Source organism: Pagrus major, chromosome 19 (assembly GCF_040436345.1).
Source record: "Pagrus major chromosome 19, Pma_NU_1.0".
Classification (NCBI taxonomy): Eukaryota; Metazoa; Chordata; class Actinopteri; order Spariformes; family Sparidae; genus Pagrus; species Pagrus major.
In genome coordinates, this window is record NC_133233.1 from 14,112,642 (window position 1) to 14,133,415 (window position 20,774).

Consider the following 20,774-nt stretch of genomic DNA (forward strand, 5'->3'; position numbering starts at 1 on the left):
CACAGAAGTGAAACTAGTTCAGGGAGTGTGGTGAGGTGGATTAGTGGGTGGTTAGAGGTTCTCCCCATTATGTGCCAGGGGAAGTGAAGGAAGAGATAGTGAGCAGGAGAAGCAGAGGAGAGGATTTTAAAGAAGGGGTCAAGTTGAACACTGCATCATTCTTAGGTTTTCGTCTACTGTATGGTATGAAACATAGGTTTTTCCTGTTATTTCTTTAAAAATACCCACAGTACATTTATACATCCAGCTGCCCCTCTGTAACAGGATGCCATTGCTTTACCAAAAATAGATCAGTGGATCTTGTCAAAGCAATGCAGAAATGAAGGCAGTCATAATCACATCAAAACAAGAATGAAACCCATTGACGTAAGCCCACGCTCTCAGAGTGGTCACACTACATGTTGTTCTCTTAGAGGACCAGTGCAATTACATTTCTCAAGAACAGACAACATTTCCAAATATAGCCTGGTGTCCTCAAATTCATACCACTTCATTGTTTCTGCCTTTTTGTTGTTAGCTGACATTGTTGAATTGCTCCAGTGCTGTTTCTGCAGACACATAGTCAAACTTTGTTCTTTTAAGCTGCATGTGAGTAGAGTGCATTGTTTTGATATTATTTATATAAATGCCAAAGCCAGTGCCTCATACACCGTTGCGTATGTGCATGGTTGAGTAAATAAATCAACAGTCTTTGGACAAATTTGCAGAGAAATATTGTGTTCTCACTTGCTTTGCACTTATTGTTTGTAGACAACATAATGTTTGCTGAGGCTGAGCTTGCAGATAATGCACTTTCTGAGTGTGTAACACAGTGTTAATATGACAAGGAACTGTAAACTTCATCACTTACAAGCCTACATTAATCTTCTGGGACCCAGAAATCAGCCTAAATGTGAAATAATGTGAGCAGGGAGTGTCTTCAATTTGAGTACAATATGTGATTTCCTCTTAAAGTCCCCTGCAGTCAGATTGTCTTATGGCGGGCATATTAGATGTGTAGGCCCATAATTATTTTGTATGTTTTGTGAGTGAGCACCTTCAGGGCAGGATGTGGTGAGTGGAACAAATGCTCTTGCTCCTAGTCCCAGAGCTGCTTGTTTGACTGCAGGCTCGTGTCTTTGATGTATTTAATTTCATTGTGTGTTTGCACTTGTGTGTGTGTCTGTGTTCACAGGCATTCTCTGGGAACTCCAACTCGGAGAGTGCAGTCCGCCATGAGCTGCAGCAGGGAATCGTGGCACGCTTCCTTAGGCTCGTCCCACTGGACTGGAGTGAGGAAGGACGGATTGGTCTTCGCATAGAAGTCTATGGCTGCTCCTACTGTGAGTGGCGACAAACACACCCAGTCTTAAGCGCTCATCCATTTTTTCTTTTCCACATCCTCTTGTTTTATATTAGACATCTTTTGTCTTTCATACATCCTCACACCTTTAACAACCTTAATCCTCATGCTAGGGCTGGGCAATATATTCATATTATTTTGTTATCGTGATATAAGACTATATGTTGTCATAGATTTAGGATATAGTGATGTAATTTTCTCAACTTTTGAGACTGTTCTAACACTTGTCTTAACCCACTTTATCAAAATCTCATCGTGTTAATATTTTGTGAAAGTACCAATAGTTGTCTCTAAAATACTGATATACTGATTCAAGCTTGACCAATACATCGATCTGTTTCAGTGTATATGTGTATGAAACTTTTTTAAAGAACAAAAGGCAGAAGAAAATGCTTGTGGTAGCTAATCATTAAAAAATTCCCAGGTAAATTTACTGTCTCAGTGCGCTGATGTCTTTTTAGACATTTAAGTTTATTGTTAAACTGTAAAACATCCTGCGTCCATTAGAGTATTTATGAATATATTCTGTGTACATCAAAATACGAGCCGATATACTGATATCCAATTGTTTTACTCCCTATTAACGGTATCAGCATCGGTGTCCAACAATCTGCTGTGATATCAGTGTGACAAAACATTGTGATATTTGATTTTGTCACTCAGTCCAAGCATTTGTCAAAAAATATTAAGATATATATTGCGTGTCGTGATGTCGCCAAAAACTATTGCAATATTATTTTAAGCCCATATCACCCAGCCCCATAGTTTCACATTATCAAACACTCACACAAGTATTGATACTTGACTATTTCCAACAATGTTCATAACCATGGATCCGTTGGGAGAGCCTAATGATAATTTGTCAGCTCCAATCAAGTCACAATGGGTTTTCATCGTCATGACCAAACCCAGAGTGGACACACACACACACACATATACACACAACGTGCAGAAATATGCAGGGCACAGTTACAGATTGACGGACACGTACAGATGCACACAGACTTACACACTGTCTTTCGCTTTCTAACAAATGTATCACCCAGGGAACTGACTCTTGCAGCCTCTTTGCTCTCATCCTATTAAAGGCTGCCAAATTGATTTTGATAACAATTTTCAATTAAGGTTCTGCATAAATTACTGTTAGAAGTGACACACGTACATCTTTCATTCCAGAGATGCGATTACACTGTGTGTGTCAGTGTGTGTGAATAGAAGGGTATGTATTGCATTCCAGTCAGCCTTCACCCCCTTTGATTATATTTCCCTTGTTTCATTTCCTTCCCATGTTAAAAGAAAAGCAAGTCAGTGATGATAAGGACGACAAGATGTGGTACAAACATAGAGAGACGCACACATGAATGCACAAACAATAAAGCACATAAATCAAGCCCACACTAAGTTTATACTCATCACCTGTCCCCTCAAACAAAACCACAACTGCATTCACAAACAACTTTGAGTAGGAAATAATTCTGATTGCTTTTGTGCTTGAATAGTGTTGATTTGTTGCTGTTGCTATTTTTTGACTATAGAATAGCTTCTACCTCTTTATTGTCTTAACAGTGTCAAATTAATGTGGCATTTTATTTTAAGACACTTAAATAGTGTCTTGCAGGTTCACAATCATATATCTAATATTATTATTTGCTGTTCTATGAGACAATAAAGAAGGTAGAAAAGATATGCAGATTTCCAAAAACTTCAGTATAACAATATAATCATTATTAGGCTCGGTCCTATGAAAAATATACAGAGAAATAAATGTAGGAACGATAATACAATATTGCTCCTGGCTGTCAAGCACCAGCAACTACTGTATGTGAGTGTCATATCAGCAACACTGTCTATACCAGCAAAGAATTTTCAGAAAAGGTTACAAGCTGACTTTGACAAAAGAAATAGTTGGCAAATTGGGTTTGATCCATGTTCTTTAACGCTGTCAGTCAGTCTGTTTGTCACTAGCTTCCTAATGTTAAAGCAAGTACACTTAGACTGGGGAGACAAGACTGACTAAAGCTTAGATTTATGTCGATTTTATTTGATCTATTTATTCTGCAGCTTCTCCACCGACTTGTCAGTAGTCTTCAAACAGTGTAGCAGGTATTACAAATGTTCCTGCAGCAGGTCTGTTGAAATTCAATATCTACTGGCTGCCATTCGATGCATAGGATATTTGTGCATTAAAAATGTCATCTCTTTAGGTTACAATTACCTTTCCTGTCCATGCATTTTTCACATGATGCAAAAGCAGTTTCATCTCTTTGAATGATACACTACCCAGTTACAGCTGTCAAGGAGCAAAACAAGGTAAAAACTTGATTTTCAAAGAGGCCCATTTGTTTGCAGAATACATAATTTTCTCTCTATCTAAAATTCCCCTTCAGCCAGCGCTATCCCACATAATGAGAGATGCAGTACAACAGAGAATTTGCTCTCCAAAATCCCCCAACAGTAGAATTAGACTGAGGTTTAGCAAAATCCGGGCAGGAAAAGATAATGAGTTTCACTTTATCCTGCCTGTAAAAAAAGAAAAAAAAGAAAAGAAAAAACAGCTACTGCTGACGTTACGTGAACCAGGACCTGCTACGGTGGAGCCCCATAGTGGGTCAGTAGGAGAACACTGTGATTATGGTTAAATCCTAGATGTGTATCAGGTGTTTGAAATAAATCATGATAAAATAGATTGTGTGGCCTCTTTCTAGTTTAGCTTTCTTACATAAAATAAGGTTGTTATTTAAGGTAAATTACAGGTAAAAACACATTTATTGCAAGATTTTGCGCTGTTTGTTCCTATAACATGTCTTCTTTCAAAATACATTCCATCAAGTACTGTATTTTAGGTAAATTTCCACTTTATAGAACTTTATACTTCTATTCCACTACACCTCAGAGGCAATTATTGTATTTTTCTCTGCAACATTTGTCTGACAGCTTTAGTTACTTGTAACTTTTTATTTTTCATGCTGTTCCTGTCCAGTGAAAACCAAGTGTCTGATAAATAGATTTGAATGGGAACATGTGTGATAACCAGAAGGATTACCTTATCTATATATATATCTACAGCAGTGAAATGCAACATAAAGATTAATGCAGTAGTAATATTAATCCAAAAACATCATTGTAAAAAACTGATGGGGACCATTCTTTCACCTTGTTGTAGCTAACATTGCTAACTCTAGCTAGCTAACGCTAATGTCGCTAATGCTAGCTAGATAGTAAATGGACTTGCGTGTCTATGAGAGGTGTGGAAAATTCTCAATTATTAGATGCATCGCAATGTGGACGTGGAAGATTCTGTATCGATAGAGCATTATCGAGAGTCTGCCACTGATGTTGATTTTCCGGCCTCAGCTGGACAATAAAGTTACATCCCGGCGTTGCTCCCATTGGCGGACATTAGGCTACCATTACTTATGTAGGAGGTATGTCAGGGGAGGCAGAGATCATCTGCAAGTGAAAAAAACTCACCGCATATTTTTTTAAACGGACATCTCGGGGCACAGGTCAGATTTTTATGACCTTGCTGGGAAGCACGAACTGGATGAGACCCACACTGAGCGTGACTTCTGCCTCACAACAATTACTAATCACGTCAGCCATTTTCACCTGAAGCTAACGTCAGCAGCCATAAATAATAACTGTTACAGCAAGCCCAGCTAATCAGCCAAGGTCTGAGGAGGCGCTGTCAACTTTGCCGCCCAACTCTGAGAGAGGTGTGTGCAGCAGTCAATAAATGCCTTATCTTAAAGCTGCCATGTGAAAACAATATTATTGTAGATTACAACAAATGTGTAAGGCACTGCCGATGGATAAATGTTTTGTTTTTGTGATGTTTATGTATTGAAAAGATGCGGCTTTTATTTTGTAGGCTGCTGTAGTCTGATTATTGGAAGGACTTTCTGAATAAAAGGGGAATTTAAATGAAAGTAAGTTTAAATAATGCAGTAATATAGATCATTTAGGATGCCATACACTGACATGCATCAAGAATTGTTTTGCATTCGCATCGTGAGGCCAGTGAAGATTCACACCTCTAATGTCTAATGTCAGACTGCTTTACAACACTTGTCACATTCAGTCATTCACTCACACATTCACACACTGATGGCAGAGGCTGCCATGCAGGGTGCCGACCTGCACATCAGGAGCAATTTGGGGTTCAGTATCTTGCTCAAGGATACTTTTACGTGGAGCCGGGGAATTGAACCAGCCACCTTCTGTTTACTGGACAACCCGCCCTACATCCTTCTTACATAGAGATAACAACAAAACAATAATTTTGGACCTGACAAACTTTTTAAAAGTATTTATTCACAATGATAATAATGTTTTTAAGGAAAAGAGATTATTTCTACAAGCTCTGTGGATGTATTAATTAAAGTAATGATTTGTCTACATACAAATGTATCAATATGACCTTTAAGTAAAGGATCTAAATACTTTTTTACCACTGATTTTGGACCAGTGATGACAAAACATCAAAAATAAATGTTTAGGTGTTCATTTCACTCCAGATTTCTGTTCTGGATTTATGCAAAAACAGGATAATTAATTTTATATTACCTCATTTGCGTATTTAAACATCAAATTTCAGAAAACTTGTTATACATAAAATTATTGTCTTTATGTAAATAATCAACTGGGGAAATTTTGTGTTTATATCTATTAGTTAATTTTTTACCCTGTTAGCTGTAGTGTCTCCACTTAAATAGATTTCGGGCCTTGATATCCTGTCATTCAACAGACAGACAGACCATTTGTTAGACAGTGATTGAGGTAAACTACAATATTATCAAAACAACATATCTATTTTCATGCCAAATAAGTGCAACGAGTTTCTGTGTTTTTGACAGATATGAATGTTGTCCACCACGCCTTGAGAACTATCAGACGAGACACATAATAAATACACAATCAGGTGAACACATGCTTACAGTTCAGATATCAGAGATGACATAGAGACACTTACACACACACACCTATGCATTTACACACACACACACTCCCCGTGGTCGGATGCGTCATCTCTCAGAGTTGTCAGTCAGCTGTGCTTTGAAGCCCACAGCGCTCTCTCATGATTACGCTGTCACTGCTCCTTTCTTCAGCATTCAGTCAGAAAATGAGAACTCATACATTTGTCTGTTCATCTACACATCCCTCACTCCCAGACTCTCTGGTTCTCTTGGAATCAACTTCTTCCAAATGTTTTCCTGCTTTCCCCGTCCAAAGATGAAAGAGAAGAGAAGTACAGTGTTGGGCAACGAGAAAGAACAGAGGATGAAAGAAGAAAGCACAAAAGAGAAGTAGTGGGAGGAGAAGGAGGCAGATAAATATAGATGTTATGTTCCAGGCATAATCACCAAATATGTTGGTTGTAGATGATAATTCTGGGTTTTGAAAATGTATGATAATTAAATGCAATACCATATTATGACTCATCTAGGACTGTGCAATGAAAGGCTGTGTGTGTGTGTGTGTGTGTGTGTGTATGTGTCTGCGCCAGAGCTAGAGGCTATAAAGGAATCGTGATCCACCGTGCTGTGGAATTTACATGCTCATTTCCATTTTGATTAACACAGGATCAACAGAAAATCAATTATTTCATAGATGAATCAGGCAATAGTACAGCCAGTGTATGAGCGAAGGGGGAGTCAGACAGAAACAGAGTACAAATTTAATTTTCTATACAAACAAAATTATCCTATGTGAGTAGAATTTCAAAAGAATGCAAGCATATCACATCTGACTTCAACCTGTGAACTGTTTATGCTAGTAATACTCTAAATCCGTTGTCAGCATAATGTATCACCATCATCAGCTGTACAGTCTAAGCAATGTGTTTATACAGTTTATTTTATAGATTGCATCTATTTTTAGCAATTACATACATAGTGGCCAAAACCGTGTAATAACCTTATCACGTTATGCACTGGGACCCAAAAAGACTACATTTAATTTTAAAAGAAATTATACGGTTACATTTCTTTTTGTGTCAAAAAGAATGTGTCTTGCTGTCACAATTTGAGTCATTGGGGTCCAAAGATATTTGGATAGTTGAGAAAAGCTGCACGATAAAATCATTTTAGCCCCAATCAAGTTGTGGAAGTAAACCGGAAGTTAGCCAGCTGCGCTGTCAGAAGTCTCTAGTGCACACACTCTATGGGCCCCACTAGAAAGTCATCCTAGCCTTTCTTGCCTTCAGTTCAGGAACAACTTTTTAAAATGCAAAAATATGAAGTTATCAGTTATCTTCTCGGTATTGGCCATGAGAAGCAGGTAATTATCGGTTGTCAGCATTGGCTGAAAAAAAATCTATATCATGTATCCCTGAAACAAACAGTTAAAAGAGCATCATTTTAGCCTCCAGGCTGAGGATTGGTATAAATATTTACAGCACAGCCCTGTACTGCAATAAATACAGTATTAAAGACCTACAGTTCTTTTCATTATGGAGAAATGTATTGATTATTACTGTCATTTCTATATAATCTTGTCTATCAAATATATAAACATTGATAACAATTATACCAGAGCATAAAGTATCTTACATATCATTTATCTGGCTGTCTTACCAACCAGTCGAACAGTGTTCATACACGAATACCAATTATATAAATAGCATGCAAATCCTTCAGTCTACGTAGGTCAAACAGCCAGTGACCTGCTTTTGTGCTCACAGCCACCTTATTTGCTGTAAGCCCTGTTGACACATGTTGCCATGGATACAGTTTAACATCATAACCACTACTTGCCACTTAAGTGCACCTCCGATTTGCAGGCAGCCTGATGCAGGTGGCATCTCTGTGGTGTTGCTTTACAATGGCTGATTAGCAAAAATAATGAGCAGGACACTGCAGATATGTGTGTCTGTAGTCCGACTAATGTTAGCCAGTTCAGTGCATCTCTCTCATGGCCTGTCAGGGGGTACAGAGACCTGCATGGTTCCATAATTAACACAGAAGTAAAGTACTGCTGTATTATATTATCGGAGTTCTATGTTTGTTTTTCTGTTGTGTGTCACCTCTTTGGGCCTTGACTACACACAAACACACAGACACACACACACGCACACACCTAGATTGATCAAGCGTTTGGGCAGCTCTGGTCAATCATGCCTTTCTCTGCCATTATTCTCCCACTGTGCAGACTTTCATTCCCCTTGCTGTCACACAACAGGTTGTGACAAGTTTGTTATATGGATAAGAAAAGGAAAAAATAAGGCTTTCATATGCCCTGTTGTTTTGTTGTAAACTGTAAGATCAGGCAATTATCCAAAGTGACACATTTAGAAGACAGAGTTAGTCTGAAGGACAACATGTGCAGTAACTACTATACTTATACTCTAACCACTACATACACAAACACCATTATGAGCAGGTAAGCGATACACTAAGAGCAGCTTCTTATTTTCAGACCCTGATAAATCAACCCAGTATAATATATTTGAAGATTATATCAGCTGTTAAATGCAGCTGTCTATATTGAACCTCCACATTGAACTCAATCGCTTCACATCTCTGGTAGAAATCCACCATCTGGGTCAGGGTCCAGAATGGCGCAGTCTCTGGGGTCAGGGTCTGAAAACCTCGGCCATCTTGTGTGCAAGCCATCCCAGCTGCCCTGGCTAGACCCCAAGTAGTCAGCCCCTGTTTCTGCAGTGCAGTGGGTCAACCTCTCCCCCTCTTTCTATCTCATTCTCTGCATCTCAAAGTGGTCTGCATGTGGTGGAAAAGCTCTCCATCCTACATAAAGCCTCCCTGCTGACATCAAGCGCTCAGCTGAGCTGGCAATCCTTTTCTGAGTAGCACACCTCCATCTGCAATATTTCATAAAACAATTGGAAAACTGTCAACTACCACCACTGTTTCCACCATAAACGTGACAGGAGAAGATGATGAGAGTGGCAGGGAGAGAGAGCTGGAGAAAGAGAGAGAATAAAGTGATGAAAGGAAGAAGGGGAAACTAAAGAGGGAAGCAAAAAGAAGAGTAGAGAAGAGAGGGTAGTCATGGAGAAAGATGAAAGTGGAAAGCGGTAGCAAGAACTAGTGCAAGAACAAGAGTGAAGGGAAAAATAGATGGAAAGGTGTATTTCTTCCCAGTGAGAGGCAGCATGGGATCATTTGGGAAGCACTGAAGCTGGAACTAAGGAAACAGATGTAATTTTAGTCCAAGCCAGCTCCGCAGGTGTTTATCATGAAAGGACAGGCCTGGCAATGTTGTGTGTGTGTGTTTGGGTTTTTATGTAAGTGAGAAAGCAATACAGCATGAAAGACTGAGGGACAGCGTGACCGTGCATGAGTGTGTGTGCATATAAGATGATCCGATCTTTCCTAAGTTATGTTATCCCATCATCTGTACGCTCTTTGCTACCTTATCCAACCAATTACACAACAGAGACACACACACACTTCCACACACACATGCAATCTCCACTCACAACTTGAACTGTTGGGGTGATTGGGGCTTCAAGCACTGCACTTTATTTCTTTTCTCAAGATCTGAAAACCTCCTCCACCCCCTTTCCTTTCAGTCAAATTTTTTTAACATGTAAGTCTTTATTTTTACATTCAGATATCTTATTTGGAGTTAATTGTATTGTATATTTCCTGCTGCTTGTTAACTCAAGATATGAAGTTTATCTGTAACTTCAGCGGTATGATGTGGTAGGATGATGTGAGTTGTATTGTATGTCAAGCACCTGTTAATTTGTGGGAATATATGGAGCTTTTTATACCTGTAGATAAGAAGGCTTTAATCGGCCCACAGGTGTTTTCAGTTCTGGCTGAGTAGACCTCTGCTCAGGTTGAAGCTGGGCAGAGTTTTTGGCTCAGCCCAACAGCTAATCAACCTGAATTATAACAGAAAACACCTGGTAGGCATCTAATGTCACATCTTGCTCTTCCATGTTTTTCTTTGTTTCATGCACATGCACACATTTATATTCGTTAAGCTTCTTTTCATTCACTCCATTCGATTTTACAAAGTAACCATGTGGGGATAATATATTGTAATTGTATTATCATTAATAATATTTTATTTATATCATCATTTATTTTCCACAGAATTATATAGGTCTCCCTTGTATATATGAAAATGAAATGCATTTACTGTGAGCAAGTGTCACTGCTCACTAAGTGTTGTACATAGCAGTAGTGTTTTACACCTGTATCTAGTTTGCATGTATAATGGAAATATTAGAGAAATTATTCAGCCTTTTTCACAGCAGACGTTTTGACTTGTCAAAGTAGGAAAAGCACAGATGTTACTGCATTAACGAGGGCTCAGCTCTCTTCAATTATCCCAGTGTGCCAAGTGAAGGTTGGCCAGCATGTACATGATCAGAACCCAAACAAAAGCAGCTAAAGGGATGTCAGCAATCATTAATTTTTATTACTTACCCCTGTGCTTTTCATAGTGTGTGTCCAATAGGCCTTTTCAAAAAGACATTTTGACATTGTAATCATTTGAAACGATAAAATATTCTACTGCAGCAGTAGTAACCTATAAAGACATTTATAATGCACAAAAATGTGTATAACTCAGAAATATATGGAACTACAAAATTTACAGATATTTTTTTCGTCGTATAGAAGAGTGTCGGCATTAGTATGCTCTTTGTCAGCTAGGGACCCAGGTCAATTCCCTATGTGCTACCGCAGTTTACCTGTATTGTTTCTATCTGTTTATGTCTTTTTGTAGGGGCGGGCGTGATCAACTTTGATGGACAGGGTGTGATCTCATATCGTTTTAAGGTACTGGATTTACTTCCTTGACATTCCTTTGTTATTTTGACCAAACCCTCTCAACAATATATGTATGTATATATATATATATATATATATATATATATATATATATATATATATATATATATATATATATACATATATATATATATATATATATATATATATATATATATATATATATATATATATATATAGATAGATATACATACATATAGATATACATATATACACATACATGTATATATATTATGAGCAGACATTCTTGTTCTTGTTCACTTTTGCACAGGTGAAGAAGATGAAGATCATTAAGGATGTGATTGCCCTGAGGTTCAAGACGTCGGAGAGCGAGGGTGTGATTCTTCATGGGGAGGGCCAACAGGGAGACTATATCACCCTGGAGCTTAGCAAGGCAAAGCTTCTGCTACAGATAAACCTGGGTAAGCAACACATGTATGCCATTTATTTAGATGAGGTAATGCAAAGTAAATATTCTCTTTATGCTGACCTTTCCTGCCACAATGACTTTGATATAGCTGTCTTGATACTGTAAAAATTCCACTGAAGACATGTTTTATTTTCAGATAAGATTAAAACTTTTGAGAAGAAAAAACATATTATAACTCAAAGTACAGCTTGAGCTGTCTTTAAATATTGGGAATGAATTACCCAACTGACATGTCTAAGGCAAAGATATGTCAGGTCCAGCTCTGATCCTTGGATTTAAAGGTACTCAGTCTTATGCATACAGCTGCACTACACTTGTGTTTGCAGCTCCTTGACAGACCAAAAGAATAATACCATCATTATGGGCTTGGCAATAATCCTGAACTTCTGTATTCATAATTTATCCCACGTCTGTCAAGATAACGTTATTTTTGGAGCAAAGACAAAGTGTCTGGACACAGCTTTTTACCCTGTACACTGTAAACAAAAGTCACAACAATCCATAAGCATGTGGAGCATCACTCACTGTCAACCAGCTGTGTTCCTGACAGAACTGGCGTAACCTTTAAGTGTGCCTTACTTACAGAAGCAGCATGTGTAGTGATGCAAGCAAGTGTCTTGACTTTTATGACAAACTTTGGGTTGTTAGGTGTGTTAGTGTTGCAAACGATACATAGAACTGTATTCTAATGAGGATTAATTAATTTGCAAACATGTGAAACTAATACACAATGCGTAAATGTGTAAAACAAACTTAGGAAACACGTGGACAAGGTAGAGTCATTTCCCTTTTGTTAAGCACTGAAATGATAAGTGGCTGTTTTGGCAAATGTCTCCCAGAGTTTAATACATTTCTGAATAATACATGTTTTGTTCATTAGTCTTTATTAAGCTCCCAGGATTTTGAAACCGCTTTATTGTTTCAAGGGTTGCTCTTGAGCTTTAAGAGTATGCATATTCAACTGTTGTTCATACACATTTTACCCGACTTAATTTATTTTAGGCTTGCCAAAAAATGGTCTTCATTTACAGTGTCCAATGTCTGTGTTTTGTACCTTAAATTATTTTGATATGTTAATTACAGGCAGTAATCAGTATGGCTCTATCCTGGGTCATACCTCCGTGACCACCGGCAGCCTCTTGGATGACAGTCACTGGCACTCGGTGGTGATCGAGCGCTACCGTCGTAATGTCAACTTCACCTTGGACAGACACACTCAGCACTTCAGGACAAACGGAGAGTTTGACCATCTCGATTTGGACTACGAGGTGAGAGATGATGTATACTGAATATACAGACAGAACACAGTAGTCTGCCCTTTGAAATAGATGTAAGAATGAATCTGCTCCTGAACATAATAACATACATACATGTCAAATCACAGACACAAGAGCTAATGAGGAAATACATGTACAATTCCATGTACAGTACAGCTGTTGAAAGCATGTTTGCTACTTAAACATGCACTTCATCTCTTCCTTTATAAGACATCTCAGCCTGACATCATGTTAATAACAAAGCCTTTGGATGCCAAATGATTCAACAGCTGCCACTGGTGAGTTAAATTATGAAAAAAGAACTGGTAGACCATGAATGAAGTGAATAACTAAAATGTCAACTCATTTATTCAGCTCCCTAAGCTTTGCCTGAGTAATGCTTGTATATGTGTGCCAGTCCAAAGCAGCTGCCTATTATACATGTGATTGGCTACTGAATAAAGAACAAATATATTCATTTTAGTTTAACTGCTACAGTTTTAGTTCAACTACAGTTGTTAATTGTAAAAGCACAGCATCTGTTAATTAGCCTGCTGATTTAGCTGGTAGTCACAATGTGCACTCTCATTAAACTTTTGATGAGTAAATGTTTAAGTCAAGTTAGTTAAGCCCTACAAATGCACAAAGCCAGCGGTAGTGCAAACATGGTCCTTTTCCAAGTTCCCTCAGCTGGTATTCTGTTTGGTAATTTCTTGGCTCCAAACAAACTTGTTTATGCCAAGGTGCATGGGTGGCACAGCTGAGGCTGTGTTTTTGCTCATTAGGTGATGCAATCCAATTTAATGGCTAATTTTGACATGAAATTCTACCTGTTTGGACCTGTTTTGGACCATGATGTGTACTGGTGAACTTGGGTTATCTGCATGTAACTAGCTTGCAGGCATTATTTCATCAATGTTTGAGAAGTTGTGCATTTGTATTTTGGAACTTGAACTTGGTGAATGTTAGTCCTCATGCAGAAAACTGAGTGAGAATTCTGGTTTAGGACCCTTGAGCAGTCCGTCTGATCATTTCAGACCTGTGAGAGACACTGTCTCACCTTTACTTATTTATAATTTTTCTTTATCATGCTGTTTTCTTTCTTCAGCTTCTTGTTATCTCAGTGTTTCTACCTGTCTTTAGGCGCTTCACTGATTTTGCAGCTGCATTGTAAGCAACTAGAGTGCAGTACTCATCACAGGTGGTAGCTTGGCGTCCACTATCTGAACAGTGCATTGATACCACACAGGAAATTGGATATTGGTTTTACTCTGTGCTATAATGCTAATCCATTAAACTCACATAATTAATGCCAGTCAGTAATGGAATGCAAAGAGTTTAGCTAATAATACTTAAAACAGGAAATTGATCTTGGAATGCATAATGGGTATGAAATGCCCTCACTTGTGTGTAATGTGAGCGTGTGCATGAATGTGCAGCTGTGCACGGTGTATGCATGTGTTTGTGTGTGTATATTGATATGTTTGTGTGTGAGCATCTAACCTTTATCAGGCGTTGCTGATATGGCTGATCTGTTCCAGTGTTAAGTAGGATACTGAGAAATGGGGCAGGTCAAACCACAGTCCAATTAAACTGAGGCTGGCGAATTAAGGGATCTTTAGGGAAATCTGTAAGACACAGTCAGCCAGGAGGTTTTGTGTGTGTGTCTCTGCGGTGAACCCTGAATGGATCCCGGCAGTGTTACTGCTTGACTGAGTTTTTCTACCGAAAGCAAATTGTGACCAGCTTTTACTCAACGTGTACCACTGTACTCCAGCTAGACTACGCACTCCATCTTGATTGTGTGCACGCGCGCGTGTGTGTGCACGTCTTTACATTTTCTGCTCCAATTTGAACCTGCAGTCTAAATATCCGGTTGCATTTGTGTCTACCCTTGGCAGTAATTACTAGGACTACTGGAGCGTCACCACGGACAGATACAAAGACACACACACAGATAGACACATAACTGGTAATTGCACACCTCCCTCCATCATCTTGGCTTCCCTCAGAGCCCACAGCTATGTCTGAAGGAGCAGAAAAAACACATGTACAACTGTAGAAAAATATGAAACACAGTTTACATTTTCATCAGCTTTGTTTCCTTCAGCACTTCCCACCAGATGCCTGTTTATTAGCCTCCATCTCCTTGTCTCAGTTCTCCTGTCATGGCATCTATTCCCCACAAAACACTGGCTTCTTCCTGTTAATGCTGTCTCATACCACTCCTATAGTCACACTATATGAATACATGTAATGTATATGTCAGTAGTATACTTATATCAAGGTTGCTTAAAAAATGTGAAAGACTCGTCATTTTCACCCTAATGCAGACCAAATACCTTGGGATTCAGTTTGTGGTTGACACTAATTGTCCTATTTACAAATTCGGATGACTGACTGTGGATCATCCGTCTTTGCATTCATTAACTGGACTACACTAAGGGTGGTGCTTAGTTTTATGTCATCACATTTTCCAAAAATGTTAAGTGTACATGTAGAATTTATCAAACTGCCCTCATATTCTTATCTTGTTGTCATCATAATTAGTGTTTTTTTTCCTGTTACATTTATGTTGCTTTTTGTAATGTAAAGTAACTGTTTCTACCTCTTTTCCCTCTGTTTTCTCTAGTTGAGCTTTGGGGGGATGCCATACAGTGGGAAGCCAGTGGGAGGAGGCAGGAAGAACTTTAAAGGCTGCATGGAAAGTATCAACTACAACGGAGACAACATTACAGACCTGGCTCGACGAAAGAAGCTCGACACCTCCAGCTTTGTAAGCAAAATGTGCATGCATGCTCAGACACTCTCATGTGTGTGTATGTATGTATGTATGTGTGTGTGTATATACATATATATATGTATATATATATGTATATATATATATATATATATATATATATATATATATATATATATATATATATATATATATATATACATATATATTTATATATATATATTTATATATATATATATATATATATATATACATATATATATATATCTCAGAATCAGAATCAGAATTCCTTTATTTGTCCCACAAATGGGGAAATTCCTTAGTCACAGCAGCCAAAGGACAGTATCACACTTAAACAATAATAAAAAGTAAAAAATAAACAATATAATAAGAGATAAAAGATAAGAAATAGAATTAACTCGTATATACATAGTATTTACAATATGACATAGTATTTATAATATGAACAGTGTAAGTATAAACAGTTTGGTATTTTTATTTACAAACAATAAATAATAAATATGGGTATTAAAAATTGTCCAATTAGTGCAAACCAGAAAGTGTGTGGATATGTGTAGAGTTTTGTATTGCACAGTGCACATGTGAGGTCTACTGGGAGCAGTGCTGGTTGTACAGTCTAACAGCAGCAGGAAGGAAGGACCTGCGATACCTCTCCTTCACACACTTGGGGTGTATATATATATATATATATATAACACTTCATTTTCAAACATAGAAATCTAAAGAGCCTGAAAGAGCATGCTTATAAAGGCAGCTGAATACCGAACATGCTCATTATTGTCACACTAACTCTTTATCTGACCTGAGTGAGAGGGCAAATAATCCACCGCACCAAAATAATTTAACAGATTCATAATTAATCAGATACAGCTGACCCATCAGTGGCCTCTCTGTGTGTTTGCCTCCTGTCCTTGTATTCCCACTTGATATCATGGCTGCCATTTCACTACAACCTACAAAAATGGAATTTCACTGTGGAACAATTTAAACCTATCTCAGCAGAATAAAAAATATATTGAATGACTTTTCTTCTCCTCATCAAATGCATGGCTCTCTGGAAGACTGCTGGATGCACATTAGGTGCTTTGCCATCCTCAAAATGAGTTACTGAAAAGCCTTTGATAGACTCAGAGTCTCAGAGCTCTCGTATCTCCCCATCTCCTGCTATACATCAACAGTGGACAACCAGTGTATCTTCTTCGATCTCTGTTGAACTGATCAAACAAATGGAGGCACTAATCAGGTTCATTAAAGCAGCACCTCTAATTCTCTCTGATGACTCGCACAGCCATTCATTTCCAATCAAAACAGACCTGCTCTCAAATATCAGAAACACACACTCAAGCAGAGGCAATCAGGAATCATCTTTAGTTGGTAAGGCAGCTCAGCATTGAGTGTTGATGATTTGATTAACAGCGCAAGGTTGGAGAAGCTCAATGGTAATTAGTGCCTAAATTCTACAATAGTGTTTGTTTTCCTCCAGCAGACAAACATCATCCAGGTTCAGGCCTGCTTTCAAAGACAGGGCGAGCCAAACACAGACATTTTTGTAATGTGTACAGGCAACCTTAGTCTTTGAGGCTAGCTTCAGTCAGGAACATCTGAAGGTAAACATGCAGAAGCTAGATTCAAAGCAACAAAAGCCTGGTGAATAAATACATGATTATCTAAAGTGTTGGGGCATTTCAAATATTCAAACAACTTCACATACAAGCCTGCATTCAAAGGATTAGCTTTGCTTTTGACTTGTCGCTTTGAAGGCCAATTGATAACTTCCTGTTATCTCTTTTTGGTATCTCTCTCTCTGAATCTCTGTCTTGACAGCGTAACCTGTCCTTCTCCTGTGTCGAGACCCACACCTTCCCAGTCTTTTTCAACGCCACCAGCTTCCTGCAGCTGCCGGGCCGCGCCAATCACCACACAATATCAGTGAGCTTCCAGTTTCGAACGTGGAACCCGGATGGGCTCCTCCTCTTCAGTAATCTCGATGATGGCACGCTGGAGATCTCCCTTGAGGAGAGCAAGGTCATAGTTCACATAAATGTGACGAGGGCGACCAGCAACAACCGGGTAGACCTATCGTCAGGTGAGTTTAACTGTGAAGCTGTTTCATTTAATATTACATTTATCTTCAGGGATAGGATTTAGCCAAGGGACAATAAGAGAGACAGTACAATCTACTATCTACTTTGGAAAACTCTACAAACAATCGGGCAGATAAAAATTTGGAATTCTTTACAAAAAACAGGGCTACGCAACGTATCAAAAATATATTGTTATCCTGATATGAGACAAATTTTTTTTGTCCTGGATTTCACTCTCTATTTAATTCATTACTCCTCCTTTACAAAATATATATATTTTTCATCTAAGGCTCTTTTGCAACATGAACGTTCCATCTTTTTTGTATTTAGCTTATATTTTTATAGATTTCCACAGTGCTGTACTGACTTTTCAAGCACAGAAACTACATTATGATGTCAGAGGCATATCAATTGAGATATTCCTCTTGGTTTGGGTTAGATCTCACCTCCTCACAGACTGTGGCTTGACATGGCCTCGATTTATGTGGTCTTGAGCCCAGCAACATTAATAAGCAGTCCAATGGCAGAGAATGCTTTCCAACTAATGAGACATGTAGAAGCTGTTTTGAAGCTGTAGCTAGGGGATCCTACTTTTCTGCTTCCTGTGACATAAATAGTAGCAACCCAAGTAAACACATCAACAACTCTAACTAAAAATCTTTATCATAACTGGTTAATTAAAGCATGTTTAACTGGAGCATGAGTGCTGCCCTATTGCAAGGACACACAGCTTTAATATTTTAGTTTAACTGCTATACACATTCATCACTACAAGTAAAAATTATATTGCAATGAAACTTTATTTTCAACAGGTCTGTCTTCGCCCCCTCTCTTTCCATTCCTCCAATCTTACCCTCCTCTTCCTCCCTTACTCCTATTTCCTGCCTCTCCTTCTTTCTCTCTCCCCTCTTTCCCTTTCCTTAGACACACTCATTTATTCTGTCCACTGCTGCTTTAATAGGCCATTATGCCCAGGGGTAGGGATTATTACAGAGTTACCCTCTAGGCTAATTGGGCTTGAGCCTGCGATTACATCAGTATTACTATAATGCAGACACACAAACACAGACCCACACACTCAAACACAAGCTCCCTACTTTGATTCTGTTATTAGTATCTCTAAGAAAGAAAGCCACACTGGCTTCTGGCTTCAATAACACAGTGGGAGCTCAGTAGACTTGTAATGAAATGCTTAGTCCCTCTTAATGGCAAATATACTGGGGAGAGACGTGTCGATGCGCACACACTTAGAAGAAGAGGGAAAAAAAGAGGTTCTCACGGAGACTGCACAATCTATTTTTCTCTTCCCAGTGGGGATAGTTTGTTTATGAAGCTGTTTAGCGACGGCTTATTCAGACATATAATCAGGCATCTGCTGGAAGGTAAAACCATACAGACTCTCTCCACTGATGGTTTCATTTTCATATTTAAACCCATTTAACATTTCAACCATATAAATATATGTCTGACATACATTATTAGCATAAAGTAAATCACAGGAAATGGTATGACACTGGTGTAAATTATTTTTTAATAGTAGATACAGTATCAGATATCAGTCTTCAGAGAAAGCTCATGATTAGGTATGGTTGGGCTGCAACACTCATCACATGTACAACCTGTTATTTACAGTAGTGCAAATGTGATGTGAAAACTGATAAGCGATAAGTGTTTGAGCAGGTTCCCACCTACCATGACACCTTGTCTAAATATAAACTATTTAAGCTTAAGATGGATACATTGAGGCAGCGTTTTTCAATCTTGGTCCGGGCTTGTTTGCGGGAAGTCCGTGAGTCTTGAGGGCTGTCCAAACACACATTTCATTCAGTCCACAAGGGCCCTCAAGTGGACTTTCTGCAGACTTCCAGGCAGTCCGCTTGGACTGCAGACTTCACCAGACTTCACGGATTTAATCACCCACAATAAATTGCAATACAGACGTGACATTGTAAAACTTATTAAGAATGTGTAAAACAATTACATTATTATAACATTACTAGAATTGTGTAGGCTAAAAAATAATATTCACCACATCATAACACAGAAATATTTAGAAGTATAGACTGTAGAGGTAATCAAAATGCATTTTTTTGCATTTGACAGTGAACACGTCACGGTACGCAAGACTGAAGACGCGAGGGCTCAGTCTGCAAGTCTAGAGGGTGGAAATTTAGTGAAATTTTAGATGTTTCTCTGCCCCAACACACCTGATACAAATGATCAGCTCATCACCAAGCTCTGCTGAAGCTCAATAATGACCCATTCATTTGAATCCGGTGTGTTGGAGCAGAGAAACGCCTAAAGCATGCAGGGCACTAGGACCAGGATTGAAATACACTGCATTAAGGACAGAACCATAAATATCTTTACAAAGATCTTCACCCTCAGTGACAATGGCTATACTACTGTTGTCCACAGGAGCCACCAGAATCAACAAAAAATGAAATTAAGATTGTTTCCGCTAAGAATGAGCACCATTTTCATCGTCTCTATTGGAGTCAGAGCGATGGGTACAGTAGATGTCGCCTGCTACTGGACACTCACACAAAACAATCTCCATATGCATACAAACATTTTTCAAAATGTGTGTGTGTGCCCGTGGATATTCAGTCTTGTATGTGTGACTGAGATCGAAAACTTTCCCTGAGGCTGTTTGTGACCTGCAGGAACATGCTCCTCTGTCCTTTGAGAAAACCTCTGTCATTTCATCCACTTCCTCCTCTCAAGCAGAGAGACAGAGGATGAAACTAAAGGGAAGATGAGGCCTTTGAGAGAGCACTCTAGATTAGACCGCGGGTGTCCCCTTAACAGTGTGTGTGTCTGTGCATGTGTGCGGTAATAGAGAGTACTTAGTTGTGATTCCTGCAGGGACTCTGATCTAATTTTCCCATCACTTTCCTTTTACTTACTCATTAACTCTCCAACTCTCTTCTCTTTTGCTCTCATCACTCATTTGTTAGAATTAGAGTATACAACAGCTTTGCTTCAACTGGCCTGGAAAATGTTGCCTTGATAGCAGTTCAGCAGGACCAAAGCATGTTTTGATGTGCCCAAATACAAATCAAGCTCCTATTTTCCAAATTACCTACCATGAAATGATCTGATAAAGCAAAGCCAGTGGAAAAAAAAGGCTC

The 20,774-nt window shown here is 38.6% G+C and overlaps 1 protein-coding gene across 1 annotated transcript in view; it reads left to right on the forward strand.

The window, feature by feature from the left end:
- Positions 1-20,774, forward strand: part of cntnap2a (contactin associated protein 2a) — a 329,832-nt gene that overhangs the window by 168,126 nt on the left and 140,932 nt on the right. Inside the window, exons 5-10 of the mRNA XM_073488060.1 lie at positions 1,175-1,322; positions 11,045-11,097; positions 11,381-11,531; positions 12,623-12,807; positions 15,428-15,571; positions 17,381-17,642. Of these exons, the coding sequence (XP_073344161.1) occupies positions 1,175-1,322; positions 11,045-11,097; positions 11,381-11,531; positions 12,623-12,807; positions 15,428-15,571; positions 17,381-17,642 (943 nt within the window). The remainder of the gene's footprint in view (positions 1-1,174; positions 1,323-11,044; positions 11,098-11,380; positions 11,532-12,622; positions 12,808-15,427; positions 15,572-17,380; positions 17,643-20,774) is intronic.